General features: G+C 40.9%; 2 protein-coding genes across 6 annotated transcripts in view; both read left to right on the plus strand.

Annotated features, from left to right (window-relative positions):
- The window catches only part of KCTD5 (potassium channel tetramerization domain containing 5), a 30,128-nt gene extending 22,072 nt beyond the window's left edge, over positions 1-8,056 (plus strand). Inside the window, exon 7 of the mRNA XM_042864460.1 lies at positions 1,821-8,056. Coding sequence (XP_042720394.1) covers positions 1,821-1,850 — 30 coding nt within the window. The 3' untranslated portion in view covers positions 1,851-8,056. The remainder of the gene's footprint in view (positions 1-1,820) is intronic.
- Positions 8,057-11,103: 3,047 nt separating this feature from the next.
- UBE2I (ubiquitin conjugating enzyme E2 I) lies at positions 11,104-24,195 on the plus strand. Of its 5 annotated transcripts, none has more exons than XM_042864077.1 (7): positions 11,104-11,203; positions 16,612-16,690; positions 16,912-16,995; positions 19,727-19,799; positions 21,096-21,205; positions 21,412-21,491; positions 23,535-24,195. In XM_042864077.1, the coding sequence occupies exons 2-7, from the start codon at positions 16,625-16,627 to the stop codon at positions 23,596-23,598; spliced, it is 477 nt and encodes a 158-aa protein (XP_042720011.1). In that variant the 5' UTR covers positions 11,104-11,203; positions 16,612-16,624; the 3' UTR covers positions 23,599-24,195. The 5 variants fall into 5 exon arrangements, with proteins under 5 accessions (XP_042720011.1, XP_042720013.1, XP_042720012.1 ...); XM_042864079.1 differs by lacking the exon at positions 11,104-11,203 and adding an exon at positions 11,314-11,335; XM_042864078.1 differs by lacking the exon at positions 11,104-11,203 and adding an exon at positions 11,422-11,443.

Here is a 24,195-nt window from a genome sequence, read left to right on the forward strand (position 1 = left end):
AAGACATATTGGGCCTGATGACTGATAGAGGCTGGTATGTTCAATTGTCAACATTCAAACAATATTTAAAAGAAACGAAATACCTAGACTTTTTCATCTGAAACCATGCATGGAATTGGCATGCTGTGTTATAAGTGGTTGCCAATTTTTACCCAACAGGCACAAAGCTGTCAAATTCTGTGAATTGTTTGGGGAAGAATGTGTTACTGAGTTATTGGCGTGATATTTGTTATAATATGAGATTAAATTCAAATCATCATAGAAAGAAATTATATATTGAAGACAGCCATGCTGTTCCCAATGCTGTGCCTTTGCTTTCTTTCAGTGCTTGAAACCAAGAGCCATTCCCAGCACTTAGGAAACACACAACAATTAAGAAAAAATGAAGTATCATTAGAGATAGTTAACTTTCAGATGAGCACTGTTAAATATTTGTGCTCAGTACTTCTGAAGCTCTACTTAGTAGGTTTTTTTTACCTCAGTCATGACTGGTTCTGTGTTTGCTTGAAGGCTCCTCTGTGGAACTAGGCATCCTTAGAGCTGACCTGGTTACTGCTGTTTGCCACTCAGGTTAGAGCAGCAATGTGAGAAATGTTGTTGCCTGGAGTCAGTCCTAAAATGTGGATCCTTCCTTCACTGGAGGTGCTGAAGAGAATCTAAAGAGAGAAGGAAAAAAATGATAGTCAAATGCAAATGGGATACATAACTTTTGTGTTGCTAGATGTTATATACAACATTTCCCAGAGTTTTCAAGGACAGATTTTTTTTCTGTTAGACTTCAGCCCCTGTATTTAATACCACCTTTTAAAGTGAATATTAAACAAACCAGCTGCTTTTAGGAAAAAAATAATCATTTTACTCATGGTAATGGGAATCTCAGTTCTGTAGTAACAGCTGCAATTTGTGAGAAGTACGTTCCTGCTCATGAGGTCAAAAGCTGCAGTGCTTCTCAGTTCCTTGTCTTGGATCATTCAAAAGATATCAATGGACAAATAATGTTTGAGAATTGCAGTGTCCTGTCTCTGTAGAAGCAGTTTTCCTGTGGCCTAGGATGCTTACCTAACTTGTGAGAACTTGCAGGAGCAAACAATATTCATGTAAAAATATATAAAAATTGCTGTCATAAAGTAGTATTTATTTTCCTATAGCTGGTCTGTCCAGCTGATGAGCTTTATATTTCTGAACAGCATAGTAAGTATCTGTGAAGAAATGTCATTGGTTACGTGTAGTTCATGCAAAATATCAAGTCTGGACATCTGTTTCAAATGAAGATTAGATTCTTGCCAACTTGTATTCTTGGTCTTTGAAAGCTGTCTGCATCATCTCACCCACTGTGTCATTTTGCACATTTTGAATTGCTAATTCATGTTTTCAGAGGATGTAGTTTGCAGCTGAAACTTCCAAGAGCTGAGGACGTTTTTCTACAGTGGCAAAAAATTAAGATTACATCCTAATTTTCAGTAAAGTATCTGAGTTCATTTACCATACTAAGTAAGTTTAGATCAGTGGTGAGACTGAAATGGTTTACTTCTTATATCTCCCAACCCTTAAGCTTTGACTGTATTAATCAGACTCTGTTACTAGTAGTGATGTACATGTGTTTTCACAATGTCTGACAGTAAATATGATATGTATTAATCTCTCCTTTTTTTTTTTTTTTCAATCTCAAAGCACAGGTTTCAGGAAGGTCCTTGAACCAGCTTCTTAAAAAATTGATATCAGTTATTTGAAGTAGTCATTATGTTGTTCTTTGTCCTCCATTCTTTAGGAATGATATTGCATGGATTTTCATTCACGGAGTTTTTATTTGCCTCTTTCAGATTTTGCAAGAACGAGGATCCAGGATGTGAAGGCAGTATTGAAGGGTGAAGTTTTTTCTTGTTTATTCCAAGATGCAGTGAGTTGTCACATTGAAGAGTCTTGGCTGCAAAAGAAAAAAATCTGATTTAGACAATTTTCTGTTGACCTGGGTTCAACCATTTTTGCCTATAAGCTGGTGTCAGCTGGCTTACTGCATTGTAAGATTACTTAATGGGAATAGATGGTGTGGGAGTGTGTTTTAAGTTTTGGTTGTAGTGCATGGTTGTACTCTCTTATGGGCTATCCAACACTGGCCATCTGAAAAGAAATAACCACGCACTCATATTTTCCTCTGAGACATGTAGCACTTAATGCTTGGTGCTGGATGACCCAATGTTGATCAGTTAGCAGAAATTTTCCTACTAATAATTATAAACATTTAAAAGACAATGCAATTGGTGCTACACACACACACACACACATTACAGCCCACAAACGCAAATATTTGGGCCTATATTGTTTCAGAATCAGTGACAGCATCTGTGACAGCCCCAGCTGACTGTCTCACACTGCACATTCCTTATGGCACTGCAACATATTCTATTAGGTAAGAACAGCCTAGGAGATCAACTGAAACTAGCACGTAAAAAGTTATACAACAAAGGTTTTCTTTAAAGGAAGGTTTGTATATATTGACTGGGTTTATAGCGTACGTTAATACCCAAAGGGAAGACTATACTCAGAGAAAATGGCCTTCGTCTGAGTCATTCTTGATGTTCCTTCTGACAAAACAGTCTCCTCCTGTAAAAGTCACGCTCCAGTCTTAGACAGATGTTTGGAAGGGGAATCGAAATTCACTTAAGATGAACAACAGAAAATTTTGTTTCTTTTGAGATGTTAGTATTCGTATCTGTGCTTGTACTTCTAAGATTCCTGTAAGTATTGGTAACAGTGGATTATGGTGGAGATTTTTCAAGAGCTGGAGGTTATAGAAATTGGGCTGGCTGGTCCTTGATCACTGTCTCTGTGACTGGGATAGAAATCAACGTTGAGCATGAACACGAGCTTGTGCAATTGAAACTTCTTGAAATATTGAAAAACCAGACATTCAAGATAACCATAGTCAGTCTTTCTGTACTGTTGCAACTATGCAGTTAAAGAACACTTTGAAAACATCTGGTTCAGCTTGATTGATTTGTGTCCTGGAGGAAGGCTAATACACAAGACTGGAGCTTTTTTAGTACACTAGGTTTTGAGAAAAATCTTTCACGTCTTCAAAACACTTAATGATATTGACAGTATAAAACCCAGCTACATTGACACGTGTAGCTGAAAGCAGTGGAAGGAAGTTTCAAAAAGTTATAAAATTGTTTTGAATTCTAAAGACATTTGTTTTAATTCTTAGTATCTTCAGGATTTATGCGTATACTCTAGGTAATCCTTTACATGAATGCCTGATTATCAAGCACCTAAGGCCTACCCTTTTTTTCTAAAAAAAAAAAAAAAAAAAAGAAAAAAAAGAAAACAAAAACAACCAAAAAAGACTTACTATACATTGATAAAAGTTTGGCAGAATTTGTAAAAAAACAAACAAACAAAAAAACATTTCTACTAAGCTGGTTAAACAGTGAGCTAAACGTTTTGTTCATGCATCTAATGCTTGAAAGGGTTTGTAATGCATTTTGCCACTTGGACGTGGTCTGCACTGAAAGCTGCTGGCCCCTCCACAACAATACACACAATGTTTGTCTTTTTTAAAGATGTTCAAAATGAATTGAATTTGCTAAACATGTAATTGTGTAGGGGAAAATGTTTATACTTTTATACTTTTTTAGGCACCCATATTTTATCAGCTTAAATTTAGCACCCAAGGTTCCCCTAAATAGTAACAGATTATCTTGTGTATCTGAAAATAAGCCTAACTATTGTCTGTGTTATCTACATATTAAAGCATTTCCTCCGCTGCAGTAGTCACTGTGTTTTTAAACAGCATGACTCCACCATATTCTCTGAGCTCCCCAGCTCATGGAATTGCAGCTGACCAGGTTTTCTTGACGAGCTTTACAGAGCACTGTGGCATTGGCGCACGCGTATTCTAATGCCCAAAATATCCGCGTAATAATCCTTCTAAATCTGCACTTCCATTGTCTCTTATTTAACCCTCAAAAGACAGAGTATTTTATTTCACAAGGTGAGACCTTCAAGAATGGCAGCAGCAAAGCATAAGTAACAAACTGAGCCAGTCGAACAAACTCAGAGTACGGAAAAGGGTTGGTTTTTTTTTTCCTAAGTATGTTTTTTCTCTGGATTTTTTTCAGTTTTAAAACATGCTTTTATGTTGAGATTACCTGCTCTCCAGTTTACATTGTATCCCTGTTGTAGCAAATTTGGGGAAAATGGTGGTTAATCATTTTGCACTTTGTTTCCGATACCTCATGGAGATTTTAAGGAAAAAAAAAAGAAAAAAAAAAAGGCAGGTACCTTATAAATTATTTTATATGTGCTATTGCTTGAGAACACCTGAACTACTTACTTTCCTGTTCTTGCTGTTGATTTTTTTTGTGAACATCTGAGGCTTTCAGATAGATGGAAGTGCAATCATGCGCCTTTTTCAAGGCATTAAGAATCAATCCCTAAAGAAGGTTTTTATTTGACTCTTGCAATTTCAAGTACAGGGCGGTTTTTTTTTTTCATTAGAGTCCAATCTACATCATGTTTTTACAATTGCTTCATAATTTAACATCTTGCAGGATGAGGTTACGTACGGACTTCATTTAAACCGGCGTCCTTTGTTTCTTCTCTGTCCTTTGGGGAGTATTCACTTAAGCCAACTGCTCATGATTATGTAAAACTGATGCTGAGGGGTTGTATTTGAAAAGCTATTCTGAAAAAAAGCTTGAGGTGAGCTCTGGATTTTTCCAGCTTCTCTCTCTTCACATTAAAACAGTATTCCAAGTTAGGATTTAGGGTTTTGAGCATGGAGAGGTTGACGAAGGAAGAAAGTAGGGAGGGAGAGATACCAAAATATACAGTTAGTTAAGGTAACCTCTCATGAAAATGTAAGTTCTGTGAAAGGTTTAGCTTCCCACACTTTCACTCAATGAATATTCAGGGCAGTGGTTTTGTGTGTTGCTCATGCAGAAGGAGGCCACTCCATTAGGTCATAGTGGATTTTTAGAGGAGTTTCTCAGAGACTTTCATTGCGTGATGGACTTCTTGTTGAAGAACCAAGAAGTCCATACTTACTATATTCATTTATTTAAGTTAGGAAACAGGCTGGTTTTTAATATCGGAGATGACTGATTTTATGTCAAACACTTTTGCATTACTTCAGGCAGCAATTGAATCAGAGTTTATCTGCAGTGATCTGCATTCTGAGGCTGCGAAGTTGTGAATGGAACTATCCAAAAGTACGGGCTGACTCAGCAGGTCCCACAGTATGTGTGAAATAGATTTCTTAGCAAAAGTTCACCTGGAATTTTCTCTTCCTTACTGTGGGATTTCTAAGGATTATGGATAACTGCAGTTTGTTATCCCACAGAAATGTGTCACAGGCCTGGTCGCCTACTGAACTTTCAGTCTTCAGCATGATTATACTTGGAACATGTGGAAACTGTTGTTGGTTTTGTTTTTTCAAATTCAGTAGGCTTCTTGTCGTGATAACAGTTCCTGGGAACTGTTTCATCTTCCCACCTGAGCATTAGTAAAACATATTCTTGAAGAAACTGAGCTCAAGATACCTACCCAGCTTTTTCTCTTCAGATTTTATTCTGGCAGTAGTTGCATAGCTCCATTTCCAGCAGTGTTTCTGCGCAGTTATGACTGATGAGAAATGAGATTATTTCCTGGTATCTTTCTGGAGATACAAGAACTTGATTCAGACTCCTGTTTCTCTGAGAGTGGAACTTTTTTTAGGAGAATAAAAAAAAAATTCTCACAGATTAAACAAAAGAACATGCACTTGCTCGGGGAGCAGGTCTGTTGAGTGGGATGATGATATTTTCAGAAAACTATTTCTCAGAACAGAACGCTGCATTCCGTGAACATCTGTTGAGGTTGCTGGAAGTTTCGGTCTCTTTTTGAGCAGTAACAAACTCATACCATTTACAAATTGCTGTTTCATTAGTATTATAAAAATGAACTTGGAATGCAGGAATGTGTGAGTGAATGCAGTTATCTAGGAAATGTATTATAATGTGTGTTGTCCAGTTGTTCAGTTATGCTGGAATATGTTCCTTGAGATGTATTGAGAGAACTGCTAAGAACTGGGCTTTTCTTTGGGATTAAGGCCAAGGGAAAAAAGAGAGTCTGGAGACGAAACTTGGCATTTTGTTCACTTTGTAAAACAAGAAAGTGTCGTTCTCCTATTTTAATCTCTCTCTCAGCATCAACAATCGCTGTCGAGTTTTTAAATTAACTTCTTCAATCAACCCTACAGTTGGGGTCCTTGAAACAGAGATGGGATTTTGCTTTGCCTTTAGCAGTACTTGTTATCTCAGGACAGTGGGATTAAAACTTCCAGGGGTCTCTGGTGAAGTGTCTTTCCTAACACAGCCATTTTGAGGAAGCTGTCTGTTTGCTTCACTATACTTTAGACTGCAGTTATTTGCAGCTTTAAGGACAATCTCAGGATTCTACCTGGGTTTGTGAGTAGGATTACTGATTCTTAAAATAGGATGAATATTCAGTTTAAAAAAAAAAAATGTAGAAAGCTGCCTGGACTCAGTGTAATATAATTTTTCTTTCTTTTGGCTCACAACAATCAGGAGCTGTCTTTAAAGGCTTCTTAGTGGACTGAGGCTTTAAAGGGCTAAATAGGTCTTATTTTATTGTTCAGTTTGTGTAAAAGAAGGAACTCTTCATTTTCACTGCAGAAATCCTAAGGGCTAAAATACTGTCCAGGGCTAATTTGAGGTTCTAGAGACATAAATAACTTCTAAAAAGCAGCTAGTTTGTTTTTCTAACTCAAACTCTGAAATCATTTTTAGAAATTGCAGATATAACCAATTGCAGATATAATTGCGTTCATATCTTGTTTGGAATTTCAGTATCCAGCTTGGTAAGGAGTACAGTAGAGATGACAGCACATTTGCCCACCACTTTATTATTGCCCATGTTGAAATCTAACAGCTGTTGTGAACAGAACTGCCAACAGAAAGACTTTGAGGAAGATTCTGTGCCAGGAAATTGATGCTGAATATTTCATTGCAACTTAGCTGTCCTTCACTGTTGTAAGATCTACCAAGGTATAAACTTCTGGAAAGCTCAGTAAATAAATACTGCTGCAAACAGAGCTTTCTGGGTTCTTTCCAGGGTTCTCTTCAGGATGTTGTGTATAAATAATTACTATAATTAAAACAACTTATTGATAGTTATTTTGATCCTTTGGGGATGGCTGAGGCAGGAGAAGGTTCTGCAAGTTCTCCTTGCTTCGGAATGCTGAGCCTAGGGTTTGACCCAACCTAACACCTACTGAGATGTCCAGGCCCAATCAATCCGTATGAAATGTAAGAGTTGAAATATCTGTGTACATGATTCTTGTTCCTTTTGAAGATTTTACAAAAGCTCATGCACAACATTATTCAAATTGAAGTTGGCCCACGCGTTCTTGCTAGGAGAAAAGCAAGTGCCAAGACACTGTCAAAAAAAAATGTTGCCAACCTATCTGCTTGGAACTGAACCAAGAGCACCAAACTGAACAAGTACCAAATGGCAACTATTTCAGCCTGCTTCTGTCCTGAGCCTCATCTGAGCCTCGCTGTGAAAAAAATCCCTGAATCCATTTCCTACAGTCTGTCTAGGCCCACATACCCAATTCAGCAGGTTGGTTTTGTTGGTTTTAAAGCACCTGTCTCACAGTTAGTTGTGCATCAGCTGTTTGTGTTAATATCCAAGTGGCCATACTTGCAACATGTTATTTCCTGGATAGTGGATTAGCAATAACACTTTATTTTGTGCCAATTCGTTATCTCTGAAGTGTTCTTACTGCAGCAAAGTTTGAGTTTTGATTTGGTTTTAATGCCTTTGCATTAGCCAGAACTCTTAGCACAGACATGGACAAAAAATTGAATCCAGGGAGTTTCCCTGGATAAAAAATCTGCTAGGGCTTCCCAAGACATTTGAAGTTGGTATAGTTAGCCATCATTTTTAAAACAAAGATACGATTAAAAATGTGTGTGGGTATTTTTTTAACCTCCTTTTCATAACACTAGCCTATTGTAAACTGCATGAAATAAATCTGTTTTTCCCTTTTAAAGTCTGATGTCTTAAATCTTTCTTTTTAAATCCATTACGGTTGACCATAACGGTTGCTGATACACTTGGTGTAGCACTTCATTTAGACATAAAATGTTTTATTTTTCTACAGTGATCCAGAGCAGCAATACTTTTTCCTTTGTAAAGGAGATGCATCCTTCTCTGTTTCCTCAAAGAGTTGATCACAGAAAAAGCCATGTTTATTTAGATGTACATCCACTGGGAAATTAAGGTATTTCCTTAGTGCTTATGCTGATTGTCGCTGATCATTATAGCAGGAAATTGTCCCCTCTGGGATGGATACAACAAAGAAGAGTGTCAAGTTTTAATTAATGACTTTGTGTATATTTTCTTCCATTCACATAGCTAACAAATCAACCTGCATAACCTCACTGATTTCTTTTAGAATCCAGTATGTAGGTTTTTAATACAAATACTTATATCTGAAAAATGAACCTGAAACTGACACTTTGTAATAAGAAATGTAAACAAGCCACTTAGTGAACTCTGAAATCTTAAGGGGCTACACAATTAAGAATGAGGTGAATTTCATATTGATAGTTTTAATTGGTTTTAAATGCAAAACATGTTCAAAGTTTAGAAATAGTGAAATTGTGTCAGTTTACTAAAGTTATCTCCTGCATTTTAATTGTATTTGAATTTTGCTAAAATATACCTTAAAAGCAAGTTACTCAAGTAGAAATTAACTACTTGATGTGTTCACTATTTACTTTTATCAGGCTTTGTTACTAAATGCATTTGCACTTTACCATTAATAGCACTGCTTTTAATCCAGATTCCTACTGCAGAAATCTGCAGTTTCAGGCATCTTCACAAATCAGCAGAAATGAGAGCACAGAAGGGATAAGTGTGTACCAGAAACCAGTTAAGGGGGATCTGAAGTAGATAGTTCTCCTAGACTGCAGACTTCCAAGTAAGCGACAGCATCTAATTTAGATTTTATAAGATTTGGAGCTTATTAAGAGCTAATGCTCCTTTCTGCAGAAAGCTTCATTTCAGGAAGATGAAGACAGCTCTGCATGTTCAGCTTTCAGTGGGCTCCAGGCTTGCCTGGCAGTCATAAACACATAGTCCTTGTTTGTGTTACCCAAGGCTGCAGCCTGCCCAATCTCACGAGATAAATCCTTTGAATGGTGTGTTAACCATTCCTTCTAAAAATCACTGCTGTTGGTAATATCACTGGAATCCTCAGTGTCTGCAAAGAAGTGTGATTTTTTTTTTCACCATGTCCATTCAGATCAGCTTTCAGTGCTGAGTTTGGAAGGATGCAAATTCAAGCAATGTGAACGCCCCAGGTGTACCCACTACACAGGAAACCTGCCTGCTACCTCAACAAATGTGTTACAAAGCTGCTGTTAAATACAGATATGTCTTAGAAGAACCTGTACTGCAAGTGATAGGACACTTGGAAAGATAAACAGAGGTTTTACTGTGCTATTTGCTAATGGTGAAAGATTGTGTAGCTGGAGCGGTCTTTCATCCGATTTGGCACAGCCACTTTAACAGGCTTCCTGAAAGTATCTGTTCCTAACTTTTGCAAAGAAACTTCCAGACATTCCAAATGTGTTTTCACCAAATAAAATACAACTGAGATGGCATCCAGTAACTGTTGCATGAAGCAGCCCGAAACGAGTTTTCATTAAGGTCTCTGAGACTCCTGTTTCTCCAAGCCTTTAGTGACAGTCGGGATGTTTTCTGCACACACAGCTGCTAACTCTTTTCCATCTCTCCTCCAGCATTTACTAGTTAAAAGAAAGAAAGTAGCTAATGTCATAGGTATTTGTGCATTGGGATGAGAGAAAGTTGGGCAGGAGGGCCCACAGGAAGACAGGTATCCTATTTTGTATCATTCTGCTATGCAATAGGCTAAAGCATGTGTTGGAACAGGAACTATTCATTCCAAGGGAACGTAATTCCTCTTGAATGATTCCTTTATGGAGAGGAGCTAAATGAAGATAGGGTAAGAATATGGCAAGCAATTTGAGGATCTAGTTGTTTCTATTTTCTGAGAGCAGCCTGGAGAAAGACAGCTCCTCCATCATTTCTGTGGAGCTGAACGGAGATTAAATTTAAATGAGAGCGTGAATTGTTTAGAGAAAAAAATCGGGAGAGTACCAGAGCACTTGGCTCACCCTCTTGGTTAAACAGGGGAGTGGCTGCACATAAAACACGTAATTTAAGCTACCTTTAAACCCTCAGCTAATGAAGACTCCGCACCCATCCTCACATTACTGCCATAGCGTCTTTATCAATTGAATTTGCTTAATACCTGCCCTTGGTTTTTCTCACAGCGCTTTAAACTGATGACGTCTTGCCTCGTGCTCCGTTATGGGATCGAACAGATCGTCGCCTTGCTCATTGCGGCCGCCTTTGCTTTTCTCAGTAGTAATTTAAATCTCTGCATGGCGGGTTGGGGGGCGCTGCCTCCATCGCGGCGTGCCAGAACGGCTGTCTGGGTGGGATGTGGGACAGTGAGGTTCTGGAGCCGAGCACCAGCCCAAGTTTATCCCATTCAATATAGCGATGCTTATTTATGGAAATGCCTAATTGGAGTGACGGGAGAAGGGCGAGGAAGATAAGCCATGTTGGTCTTACGGTGCTACGTAGGGTGCAGTTCAATAAACAGACCACGGCAGGATGCGGCTAAAAGGAGGTTTAAAGACAAAAAATGTCGGTTTCATTAAAATTAAACACGGTAAACATAAGGACAGAATGTGAGTCGTACCCCAAAATTAAAAATAATAATTAAAAAAAAAAAACACTAAAAAACCCACCAAACTTACGAACAAAACAAACAAATAAACAAAACAAGCAAAAAAAAAAAAACAGGAAGCTAACGCACACGGCCTCCGCCGCCCGAAACAGCCCGCAGCGCCCGCGCTTGGGGCCCGGGGATCCGCCCCCAGCAGACGGGCTCGCCCCGCCCCCTCCCGGCTTTGCCCAATTGCAGCGCAGGCAGCGCCAGGACCGCCTCTCCATCCTCCAATCAGAGGCGCGAATGGTCGCAGTGGGCGGGTCCTACCGGGCTCGAGTGCCTCGCGGCTCAGGCGCAGTGGGCCGGACCCGCTTGGCTTCCTGCGCCCGGCCGGACGGTTATAGGGCACAGGTGACCGCCTCAGCGCCTGAGGTAAAACTTTACTCCATTTTTCGATAGGGGAACATAGGGCCAGAGGGGCAGGAGGACGTGAGAGGGTTCGAGGGGGCTCTGCCGGGATCTCCGTGGCGCTCCCCGCTCAGGCGCCGTTGAGGACGCCCGCAGGTCCTGCTGACGGCGACGCGTGAAGAGCGGCGGGCGGTGCGCGGGCTGGGCTGGGCTGCACCGCGCCGGCGCAGCGGCTCGGACGGGTCGTAGTGAGGGACACACGGCGTTAGTGAGCTCCGCACCGAGGGAGGGGGGGAAGGGGGAGAGAAGAAGAGAGAGGAGGGAGGGAAACTCCGGACCAGAGACAAAGGGGGGGGAGCAGAGCCGGGAACATCCGGGTCATTCGCCTCTGCCTCAATCCGGGACACACGCGGGTGCCGCGGCCGAACACGGTGAGGCCTGGCCGGGCGAGGGGCCTGGGGCGGCGGGGCGGCGGCAGCTGGCCCTGCGACGGCGGGGTTCGGGCCGGTGCCTCGCGGCGCGGCGGTGCGCGGACCCCGCTATTCCCGGCGGCGCGGCCGGGCCCGACGGCGTGTCGCTGCCCGCCTCGGGAGGGCTCCGCGCTCTGCCCCTGCGCCGCGGCCCGCCAGCCCGCAAAGGTCTCGGCCGCTTTGGGCCGCGGTTGGCCGCCGAGCCGCGTGCGTCAACGGGCCCGCGCTCGGAGCTCCCCGCACCGCGAAGCGATTCTCCGGCTGCCGGGCGGGCGTCGGGTCGCCGCGCGCGGGCCTCGGCCGCTGCCCCGGCCGTTCCGCCGGACTCGCGAGACAAACGGCCGCGGCAGGGCCGGCGCTGCGCCGCTCCGGGCGGAGGTCCTGGGCCGGGCCGCCCTGCCGTTCCTTTCGTCGCTCTCGGAACTCCGGCGGCCGTGCGGGCCGGTACCGCCTGTGCCGCTTGTTTCGCTGCCTCGGGCAGGAGCGGACTTTGTGCGCCTGTTAGGAGGCGGTGCGCTTCGGTTGTACCTCATCCCTTGACTTTCTCTGCCTGTGTGGGAAGGAAAGCGTATCGCCGGTTTACAAATCCTTACGGCGTCTGCTTCCAATCCGTGAAGTAATAAGCCTTAACGATTTTATTCATTTACTTATTTTTGAATGAATGGAGATTGAAGAAGCACGCTGTGTATGTACAGACTATTTACGGGTCAGAGTCACAGACGTGATGGTTAGTGTGCCATAGGAGTGCTGTGCTGTTCAGGGTCTGTTTTATGGATAGCGTAGCAGTTTGGGTTGGGTTTGGTCCCAGCGCAGCCAGCAGAGGCGAGGCATGGAGCGCTCTTGGAAGTTTCTGGTAATTTTCTAGTGAGTTGGTTGTGGTAAATGGGCCATTGCTCCCTCCTGGTGCTGGTGTGTGCAGGAGGGAGTAAAACTAAATGGAATGGGAAGGCATTCCAAAGGAAATCAGATTTGATATTTGAAACAAATGTGGAAAAAAAAAAGTGCAGGAAAAAAAAAAAAAACTACAGATTTTTTGGGCAAGATCCCAAAGGGGAAAAATTATTTATAAAAAAAAAAAAAAAAAAAAAAAAAAGTGAGCATATCTTGAGGTTTAATGAAGTACTTAATTCCTTCCTGTTCCTTTGTAATTTCTGACAGCAGAATACATAGAGAGGTGTTCAACCTCTGTTATCCTGCCTGGAGCTCCAGCAGGGAGAAAGTTTAAATAAGAGATCCAGTTTCTTTCACTGAATTGCTGTATGTGTTGGCAATTTGTTGTTAGATTGATTTACCTTTGAGGGGACCCCTAAGTAGTAGGATCAGTTTTTGAAGTGGGCTTTCAGTCTCAGTGGTCTCTTGTGCCTTGCTAACAGTTAGTGACAAGAGGCTTTGGGTGCTCGTCTGCCCTTGCCAGGGTAGCCAAAGCCCGTGGAACTGTTTGAAGAGCTTTGCCAGGCGCTGCCTGATGCGGGTCACGTTCTTGGTGGGAAGCACTGAGGTATCTTACAAGCTGTAGGACTCGCAGCCTGCTGTCCCACGTCCTTCTGTGCTGGCTGTTCTTCAAGCTCCTGGAGTCATCTGGAGAACAGTGAAACTTTGAGATCAAAAAGCTGTAGGAAAACTGGCCCCCCACAATTCTGGATTTCTTGCAAGGTGAAAAGGAAGTTTGGATAGGATCAGTTCACTTGCTCAGTGCAGGCAGCCGATCTACTGCACTGCCCAAAGATGACAGTTGCAGTTATTTCAGACCTTGTTACCAGAGTCTTGCAGAAGAGGGAGAGCACGTATAGCATTAGTTCAAGTTCAGATGTGGCTGAGCTGTTCTGTCCCAGTTGTGTTCATCAGTACTGAATAATGAGCTGAAGTTTAACTGTTGCTTGAGGTAATAAAAAAAAATAAAAGTTCAAACCTGAAAGAGAGGCACTAAACATAGTTGGGGTGGGTTAAAAGTATCAGTTAAGAATTACTAATACATGAAATAAGGTAATGTAACTCATTTCTTCTTCAAGGTATTCAGGAGTCTAAGTCTGGTTAGATGTGCCTGAAGTGACTGTTATTAAATCCCTGGCAAGTGTCAGTATTCACTGGATTTCCATTACATGGCCCTAATATTCAGAGGACTGGAATAGCAAATATTAAGTAGACAAAATATGCATACCTGGGAGCTAACCTGAAAATGCGAAGGCTTATCTCGGGGTCAGGTGTCTCTTAAGATATCCTGGTTAATCACGTTTGACTCATTAGTAAACTGTTCAGATTTGGACACTGAAGTTCTTAGCAGCTCTGCCACTCGGGCAAGAAGCCACTAAAATAAATACTGAGCTTTAAAGTCACAGGTTCTACTTTGTGTGAAGTAATGCTAACTAGCCTGAAATCTTCAGTTAGTATATGCTGACTAGGAAGGCTTTCTTCTTTATCGCTCACAAACCCTACTGTTGAAGTACTTGGTTTAGGAGCCAGAAGCTCTCTTAATGTTACCTGTAACTATTTAACTAGGTTGCTCAATGACAGATCTCTGAACTATTTTTACATGCTTTTTCTCTCCCTCCTTTCCTCCCAATTCTTTATGAAATGTGTCCTGCTGTGAAATTAAGCAATCACACTTAATTTCTTGTGCCATAGTAGAAGGGGGGGGAAGTCAAGAAACTGGCATTTCAACTCAGGGAATGAAATGTAGGCACTGGGAAAACCAAAGTGCTGTGTTTGGGAAGGAGGTGGTGTGCAGAACCTCATCGAGGGATTTCAGGTCTTGAGGTGCAAAAGAGTTTTTGGTTGTAACGGTGTGTGCACATACACCAGGGGAAGAAGGATGTGGTCTAATTGGTGCTAAAGTCAAATGCCTCAAGATTTGAAAGAATTACTTGTAGAACAGACAAAGTCTTTAATTTACCAGGGCATGGCATAGTGCAAAAGCCAGCAGGTTATGGAGCTGCTGAAATTATTTTCCACTGGGAGAATTTGGTTGGTGTAGTTTGGTAGGACGTAATGCTGTATATTGAACCTCAAGGGAAATGCTGCCTAGCTGACTGTTAGTTGTAGGGAAGGCAATGTGTTCATCTCCAGAGGAGGTATCCGAGTTGCTGTCTAACATTTGACAAGTTTATAAGCTATAATAATTTTTAAAAATTGATTTTGCAGAGTTGATGTTGTTGTTGTGGATCTCCAGGTGCTAAAAGCACAGCTGAAATTCTGCCACATGCTCATTAGTTCATTAAAATCTCTAGTGGGAGAAAGGGCTCATGAAATAAAATTACTCCCTTTATAATTTTGTTGAAGGAGAGGTGCAAAGTTTTGTTTTTGTTCTGGTTTCTCATGGGAGGCTCTGCTTCTCTTGCTGGTGAGTTGACTGAAAACTGAAGTGCTACCTACAGTTCTGATGTGAAGTCCTGCAAGTGTTCTTACATAAGCAGGACACCAATGCCTGTTTTGGGAACATTAGAATGAATACAGGATTCTTTTGTGCGTGTTCTGCACAGAGCATTAACGGTGCCTTCTGAAAAGCTTTAATTCTAGTTACGTTGTAGCAGGGATTGTGCTGCTACCTGGAAGTTGAAAGGATTGACCGTGGGTGTGCAAGCTGATGTGACTGGGGGGAAAAAGGAGAGAGGAGAGAGGAGGGGAGGGATGGGCAGAAGTGTTTGCAAGGACTCTTAGTTAAGGTGTTTGTGCTGCTTGGGCACTTCTGATGTGTGAATATGTAAATGGAGAGCCTGATGTCTTCTAATCTTCGGAGTGGATGGCAGATGTGCACGAGTAATCAAGAGTGAGATTTTAAAACAAGGGCTTTTTTGAGCTGGAGCTGATATGGTCGGGTAGTTTATGTATACAAGAGTTGCACTGTATTAACTAATAATCCTTCATCAGGGTGCAAATGTTTGCTCTAAGGGAGTGATAATATTTCTTGCACTAATTCTGTAAGCTTATTTAGGAGGAAGATACTACTTTTCTGGTGGGTGCATGAAGTAGTTAGGCCAACTGCTCTTAACTCCACAGCTACCAAGTTTTAGTTCTTGTTTAAAATGGGTAGAAGTGCAGTGGGGAGGAGGAGTAAAGATAAGTGGAGGTTTCTGACCACGTGGCTGATGAAAGGATGAGTTTAGGTACAGTTTGACCATGAAAAATAAGGTCTCACTGTAACTGCTCTTGCAGGTGAGTGGAGAATCCTCCCCTGGATCTGAGAGCTGCTCTATTGGAGCATCATGTCTGGAACTGTTCTCACATTGTCTGTAGTAGTGACCTGTGCTCTGCATGTCTGAGTTGCTGAACTTGGCTGTTACTTGAGACAGTGAGGATTCTGGAAGATTGTGCAGTTTACATGGGCATTTAAGACCTGTCCTGCAGAATGAGTGAGCTGCTCACTGACTCCTCCTCCGTTAATTTCTGTCTTTCATTCCTGCTGCTATCTAGAGCCTTTCTATCAACATGACATTTGAGTTTGCTAAATCCTGTGCCCGTGTTGCTTTTGTGTAGAACCCTGGATTTTAGCACAGACTTGACCTGTTAGTGGCATTTCTAATTTTCCTGTTTGCAAGAAACGGGAGTAGTGCAGGTGTTTGCCTTCAGAGCAAGCCATACCTTCCATGATATCACAGAGATCTAGGTATGCCTTTGTCAGTCACACAAGTAGGAAATCTGAGCCCTTTTTCCTATCAGTGATACTGTTACTGCTACCAAGATACTTGAAAAATTATTTTGACAATGTGGTTTAAATATGAAATACACAGAAATACATGTGGGCCTGACTAGGTCAGGTCCAGTACCTGAGAGGTAGTTGGCGTGGGGTAACTTGATGACATTATTCCTGGTCTTAACATCTGCAGTGTGCAAAAACATGTTGTGACTACAGTAGAGATGGAAGGCCAAAAGACTTCTTGAGTGATCAAAGCTCTTATATGGAGAACATAATGCTACTTACATAATAAGTACTAAAGCAAGTACTAAAAGCAACTATTTTTGTTTTAGAGGGAATCTGAATATGTCTGGCATAGCTCTAAGTAGACTTGCACAGGAGAGAAAAGCCTGGAGAAAAGATCATCCATTTGTAAGTATATGTGAGCACTGTTAACTTCCTGACTTGTACAGTTGTGTTCATGTTATGATTCTCTTTGCCTGATGTGTTACAGTAATTAATTTTTAAATAAGAAACTGCTTAAAACTGTGTTTTGCACAAAGAAATAACTGAATGAATTAGATGTGGCATGAGGCATTCTAAGCATATCTTCTAAAATACTCACCTTTTGTTTTTGATTTACCCTAATGCAGGGATTTGTAGCAGTACCTACAAAAAATCCAGATGGCACAATGAATCTAATGAACTGGGAATGTGCTATTCCAGGAAAGAAGGGGGTAAGGCGTTCTGTTGTGCTAACACTTGTGCTGGAAAGTAACGTAACTGTGATTGTGTATTATGCTGAGAACTGTGAGAGTATGAGTTGCATGGTTTAATGTAAATATTTGGATTGTGCCCCTGGACAAAACTCATCGTGTTGTTGTTCAGCTTTTGGCACTGATCACGTTAAGAAATGTTTTTTCAGAGAAGCGTGGAAGGATCCTGCATGGGGCAAGTTGAAATGCTCCTCTGCTTAATATCAGCAATGGTTGTGGTTTATCTGCTTGCTAAACACTGGTTTAAACTGTCAAGTTTGAACACTTATACTATTCAATTACTTCTGGTGGTTAACTACCAGTAACGTGTTGCTGTGGGTTTTTTTGTCCACCAACTAGTGACACTCCTCAGTCCTACGAGGTGCTGCGCTGTAGCACTAATCTTAATCTTTTGAATGTCATGGAAAATAATTCTGTAGTATTAACTTGAAATCTGACTGCTTTCAATTCTGTGGAGTTCTGCCTGTTTGTGTTATGGAAATAATATGATCATCTAACAGAGGTTTTTTTTTTTTTTACCTGATTTCATTTGTACTTCTCCTGAAAATAAATTTAAGGGTTCTGGTCTTTACAGAAATTAATCTTTGCCCTTATTTCAGTCAGGGTGGTCAGCTTCTGGTTGGGAGGACAAATGCAAACTTAATGCATGGAGGCAGTCGTTAATGCACAAAGCTTTTTGATTCATACAGTGCTGGTGTTACTTACCTTTCTGATTTGTTTCATTTTCCAAGTTATTTGGATATATTACTTGTGAATTCAGCAGATGCATTTGTGTCTTTGAGATAATTCTATTAATTACTTGCAAGAGAATGAAAAACTCCCATCTTTGGTGTCTTGTCGGATGCAGGATGACTTCTGTTTTGCCTCTTCTAATACCTCTTCTTGGCATCTTGCCTAAGTCCTCTTAACAGCTCTTGTGCTACATTCAGAGAATGCTGTGGGCAAAACCTGCAGATTCCATACTGTTACCACAGGTAGATTAATGATGAACGTAAACTTGCTGCTGAGGATCCAACTTAATTCAATTATTTGATAGCTGTCTGTATAACAGATAACCTACTTTTGTTAGACTCTCAAAAACGCACACTTTATTTTTTTCAAAGTACCTGATGTGATTTAGCACAGCATAAGGACAAACTTATCCCGTGTCTTACTCAACAAAGGTTATCCTCACAGTAAGCAGTTGTACCTTAGCAAGATGTCACCTTTAAATACCTAAAAACTCCTCCAGCCAATGTCTTTCCTCCTAGAAAGTGCTTCACCCTAGGAAAAGACTGATTACATTCATGTAGTTCCTGATAGGAATCTAACAAAAACAGTTGTTTTTAATCAATGTAGTCTCTTCAGCAAGAAGCAGTGTGCCTTGTTTGTCTCTGCCAGCAAAAAGTAGTTGCTGCATATTGTGCTCCTGTTTGGAGGCACGCTGTACTGCAGCTCTTTCCCCTGTTGCAGTACAGTGGTTGAAACCACCAAAAGTGCTTTCTTGTCAACCAGATGGAAAAATTGTAGTTACAAGTGATGTTGTTCTCAGAGAAAATCCAGGAAACTGCAAACCTGTTAGTCTGATCTTGTTTGGAAAAGTTACCAAGAAAATTATTCCAGGGGCTACTGAAAAGTTTTTTTTATTTAAAAAAAAAAAAAAAAGCAACTGTTAGCAGGCATAGGCAGTGTGGGTTCATCAAGAAAAAGGCCTGCCTTAGTAATGTGATCTTCTCTGATAAGGTCACCTGCTTGGTGGGTGATGCATGTAATCTGTCTGTATTTTCATAAGGCCTTTAATACTGTACTTTATGGACAGCTTATGCTACTGTGATATAAACAGGTTCTTGCTATTCTAAGTGATGAACTGGCTCAAAAGTAGAGCTCGGAGGGCTGTATCTGGCTGGTAGCTGTCACTAGTAGCATTCCTCTGGGCTCCAGTCCAAGGCTGGTTCTATTCGGTGTTTTTTATCAGTGATCTGAATACAAGAGTGGAATGCATCTTTGGCAGGTTGACTCTGTGGAGGGCTGAGAGGGCCTTGAAAAGGGATCTGGATAGGACTAGAGCATTGAGTCATTGTCATTAGCAAGTTCGGTGAAGGTAAATGCTAGAGTAATGCTGGACATTGGCACAGACTGGGAGCCAAGTGTTTGGAGACACGCTCAGCATACAGGGAGCAGGAGATGCTGGTGAGCACCATGCTCAACGTGAGCAGCAGTGCCCTAGCAGCAAACTGCATTTTGACTGCATTAAGTGCAGCGTAGCCAACTGCTCAGAGGTAATTCTGCTTTTATATTTAGCATTGGTGTGGCCTCACCTTGAGTATGGTGTGCAGTTCTGAGATCACATATAAATATAAAAATATAGCACAGCACAAAGAGCAACCAAGGTAGTAAAGGACTGGAAGACTGTTTCTTATATACTGTGACTGTACTTGTATCTGGAATTACCAGTGTTTGTATCAAATCTGTCGATGACTTGGCAATACCTGGAAGCTGTAGTAAAGTGGAAAAAAAATACAATGAGCTGATCTAAAAACAAGACATCAGTAGGATAACTTGTCTCATTGCAGGTAGCGTGCTGCAGCATAGAGCAGCTCTTTTCCAGTGGTGTAGAAAAAGTGTCCTGTGCTTTGTCTGGGGAAATGTTGTTCTTGTTTTCTTCTCCCAAGTTTGGCTTGTAATCAAAACACGACCTTAACTTCTTTTGTAGACACCATGGGAAGGAGGCTTATTTAAACTACGGATGCTTTTCAAGGATGATTACCCTTCTTCACCCCCAAAATGTAAGAAAAATGACACCAAAAAAACCACGCCATACATACAGTAGAACAGTATTTAATAGTCCATGAGGTTGTACAGATTGTTGTCAGTTTCTGAGGTTTTTTTCTACTGAAAGTTTTTTTTTCCCTACCCCACACTTGGAATATTGAGAGAACTGAGCTAAGTGCTCAATGCTAGCAAAACTAGAAGGAGAAGAGTTACTGCTATTTAGATTTCCTCAAAGTCTGTCAGAAGCACCACTTGCAGTATTCACTATTTCATCAGCACTCTAAATTAGAGGTACTAATAGGTAGGCATGATTAGTTTAAGTCTTTGGGCTTTTTCTTGCTGTAAAGTTAGTCTTCTATGTGGAGAACTCACAGTAAAAAAAATAAGTCTAGTTCCATCAACTTTTGCCTTTTCATCTGTCCATTCTAAATGTGGAAGTTTTATTTATTGTACCTGGGATTAGAAAAAATACTTGTTTTACTTGTGGAATCTTCTAAAACTCCAGCTTATGTGCTTAAGCTAAGATGTGTGGCTGGTGAGACTCCTAATGCAGCTTCTGCTTTCCCATCGTACTTCACTGAGCAGCTCATAAGCACAACATGATTGTAATGTGAAAATGGATTAGGAAACTGCAGTAATATAGACTTTTCATGTACCATTAAGCAAGTGTTCTCTACATTCATCAAGATGATAGCTGTAGGAATTCAGGCTTATAAAGAACTGCTAGAATATGGTCTGCCAGTAGGAAAGTTGTATAACCAACCTTTTCAATCAGTCCCACATACTAGGCTTGTTTCCTTTTGTTGAATTCATGCTGGTTATACACGCAGTGAAATTGAACAGCAGAAACTTGGTGTAGTTGGTATGGGATGTTCAATACAGTACAGTGAGAGGAAAATAAGAAGTGACAGGCAGTATCTTTATAGATCAGTGTATAGGATCTAAGTGTAGGATTGATTTAAAAAGTTACTGTGTAGCTACTGCGAACCTTTTTGACAGTTTCTGTTCCTAAACCAACACGTTACTGGTCACAGTGATGCTGTGAAATGGCCTGCAGTAATAACACAGATAGGGCAGGCTTCCTGCTTTTGGTACAGGCCAAGGCAAAGTTCAGTGCTGTAACAATAGCTGTGAGATCTCCTATTTGGTGCCTGAGGCAGGTTAGGTGGGGAACAGCGGTGCAGAGAGAGGTGTGTGTATCTCTCTCTCACTGGTCAGTTTGTTTGTTCTACACCCATGGTCTAAACAATCTGTTACATATTAGCCTTGGCTTTGTATGCAAGTAACTTTTTTTTCTTTTCCCCCCTCAGGTAAATTTGAACCACCATTATTCCACCCAAACGTGTATCCTTCAGGCACAGTGTGTCTCTCCATCTTAGAGGAGGATAAGGACTGGAGGCCAGCAATCACAATTAAACAGGTCATTAGTTGTACATATGCGTAAAATTATCCTTCTTTCTTGCTTTGCCTGTTCATCTTACATGAATGTAAAATGTTCATGGCGTGTTTCTATGGTTGGGATTTTAGGTGTGAATGTAGTGATTTTCATCATTTTTTTCCTTTAGTTGCATGTTTCTTCCTAACTTAGTGATATCCATGCCTATGTTACTTCTGTACCTTCTACAGATCTTGTTAGGAATACAAGAACTTCTAAATGAACCAAATATTCAAGACCCAGCTCAAGCAGAGGCGTACACAATTTACTGGTAAGTATGTGGATCAGCATGAGAGCTGCCGCGTTGCCTACAGCTGTCTGTTGCTGATAGTGTTACGTGCAGATGGTTTTGAAAATGATCAAGGGAGCTTTTCTGCCTTCGTGGCTGTGTCCTGTAGAGATGCCTAGCTTGTGCTGAACTCAAGTTAAGCAGTATCTTCAGCATTTATAGGCTAATGGAACAATGTGACAACAGAAAGCATGAAGATGCATTCAGTTGAACCATAATTCGCAGTCCGATACAGATTCCTTTGCCCTAAAAGCTAACTGAGGGGTAGTGACCAAGGGTAATGATTTCATGAGAACACTGACAGTGAGAAGGAAGAGAATGGATTAGTTGACAAGTTCCACTGATAAATACAGGAGTAATTCAGTTCTGTCCAGTAATGTGTATCCATAAGTGCTTGTGTCTGAGGGTTGAAGAGCTGCTGTGGTTGCTAGAAGGATTGTATAATTTTTGAAAACTGATGTTCAAATTTGTTTTTAAAAGCACAGAAAGCTTGTAGCTTTAGTAAAATTAAAATTTGAACCAAAAACCCCCACACTTTCTTAAGCTTAATCTTAAAATTTTCCTACCATTAAAAATGGATGACTGACCCATAATTCTTAAGGAAGCAGCATACCCCATGAACGTTTTTGGCACTGACAGCCACTGAAATAACAACCAAAATAGAAATGTAGAATTGGACAGAACGAGTCTTCAAGAGCATCCCAAGTCAGAAAAATAGCTTGTATGCAAAGTCTCATTAAAATGCCATGTCAGGAATGTCTTACAGGACCCTAGTGAGAAGGAAGCATAGGGATGGATAGTGTGTCTGTATCTTATTTATAGACTTTACTCAAGGTTATTTTTTAAGGATCTCTGAAGACTGGGTGAGGGCATTCAGATGGAGGATGGTTGTAGGCAGTGCCTTAGGGAGCAAGTAGTGACAAGGCAGACCCCTCCTTTTTTCCTCTTGGAAAAGAAAAAATAGTCTGAGGAATTGTGGAGCAGGAATAGAATAATTCTCTGAAAACAAATACAGCCTGTGACCCATTTTATACCTTCCCTCATACATTCATGCAAAAACAGTCTGCTGGTCTTGTTCCTGTGTTACTGCACAGGCTGAAAAGGCAGGCTGTTAATTTGTACCTCAATGACTGGTTGGTACTAATTAATACTGTTTCAAGGATGCAGTACTTCATAGGAAGTAAAGATGAGCTTTAGTGTGTATGAGCTTTAAACCCCCTTTGTTTTTAGAGGGAGGGAGAAAAAGATGGGGGAGAGAGATCAGAGGGGTCACACACAAGCTACTATTTGTATTAGTGCTAAGGCCTCCCACATAATAGTCAAGCACTGTTTCTGAACCTGTTTGTCTATGAGCCACTCCCCAAAAGTAAGATCTGCTTCTGCTGAACTGTGATGAAATAAATGTAGACCAAACTTTTTTTTTTTAAAAAAAAAAAAAAAAAAAAAAAGCTTTTTTGTTTCAAGTCTACAACTCTGCCTGGGGGGAGAAGAACCTTATTGGAAATGAACTCAGAGGCATGTTTTGCAGATCACAGATACAGAAATGTATAGTCTCTGACTTATCCTTTTCATGTCTTTTGGACTTGCATAGTATTTCAGCTGGGTTAATTTATTTCTACAGCTGTACATCAGGACACACTTGTTACTGCTCAATGAGTAATTGTTAAAAGCAGCTCAGCAGGGCAAAATTGATTGCATCTGTAATTAGGCGTAGTTTAACAGCACTGCATTTGCATCCTCCTCAGTTTGTCTTTTAGTCAAGTTGTCAACTTCATCAACCAAGTAAGAATCCTTGGACTTGTTCTCATTTTTGGGATTGCCTTTGCACAGTTTTTCTGTAACTGCAGCACTTCTGATGTGCTGAGCTACTTCCTCCTCTCCTGTAGTTGTGCAGTCTGCTATGAAAGGCAGTCGTTTGTTTGGGTACTGAGTTGGGAGAATTAAGAGCTAGAAATAGGAGAGAGAATTGTACAACATGGTCTGCTTTCTCAAGCTTTAATTGCCCTTTCTTTTTCTTCTATTCAGCCAAAACAGAGTGGAATACGAAAAGAGGGTTCGAGCACAAGCCAAGAAGTTTGCACCATCATAAGCATCTGTCATGCAGCATCTTAAAAAGGAAGGGATTGGTTTGGCAAGAACTTGTTTACAAAACTTTTGCAAAATCTAATGTTGCTATGTACAATTAATATCCACTTAGGGGAGGGGGTTGTATGTGTGCCATTTTCCATATTCGCCACTTGTATACAGTTCTAAATTTGCTGAATTGCCCCCAGTTTTTTCATACAGGGTCTCTTCCTTCAGTCTTTTGTATTTTTGATTGTTATGTAAAACTTGCTTTTATTTTAATATTGATGTCAGTATTTCAACTGCTGTAAAATTATAAACTTTTATACTTCTATAAATTCACTAGTATCTCTAGTTACTTTGCTATCTGATGCAGGCATGCTTTAAAATGTTAGAACTATATTTAGCCTTTAGCTGGCTGTATGGAAAAATAAAAATCATGCCCTCCACCCCCTTCCCTCCCTGAATTTGTTTTTCTATCTTTCAGAAACTAGGTTGTTATTGCTTAAGAGCCTCTGAGATCCAAAGTCAGCCAGCATCCTTATTCTGCATCACTTCCTTTGTGTTTATATGGCATTGTCTGTGTTGCTGTTTAGAGTAAATAAACTGTTTATATAAAGGG

Source organism: Lagopus leucura, unplaced genomic scaffold, assembly GCF_019238085.1.
Source record: "Lagopus leucura isolate 7727_CA_CO unplaced genomic scaffold, USGS_WTPT01 Super-Scaffold_760, whole genome shotgun sequence".
NCBI classification, from domain to species: domain Eukaryota; kingdom Metazoa; phylum Chordata; class Aves; order Galliformes; family Phasianidae; genus Lagopus; species Lagopus leucura.

Coding starts and splice junctions, on each gene's coding strand:
- UBE2I (XM_042864077.1), top strand. CDS start 16,625: ATGTCTGGCATAGCTCTAAGTAGACTTGCACAGGAGAGAAAAGCCTGG. Junction 19,800..21,095: donor CCCTTCTTCACCCCCAAAAT/GTAAGAAAAATG, acceptor TTCCCCCCTCAG/GTAAATTTGAACCACCATTA. Junction 21,492..23,534: donor GAGGCGTACACAATTTACTG/GTAAGTATGTGG, acceptor TCTTCTATTCAG/CCAAAACAGAGTGGAATACG.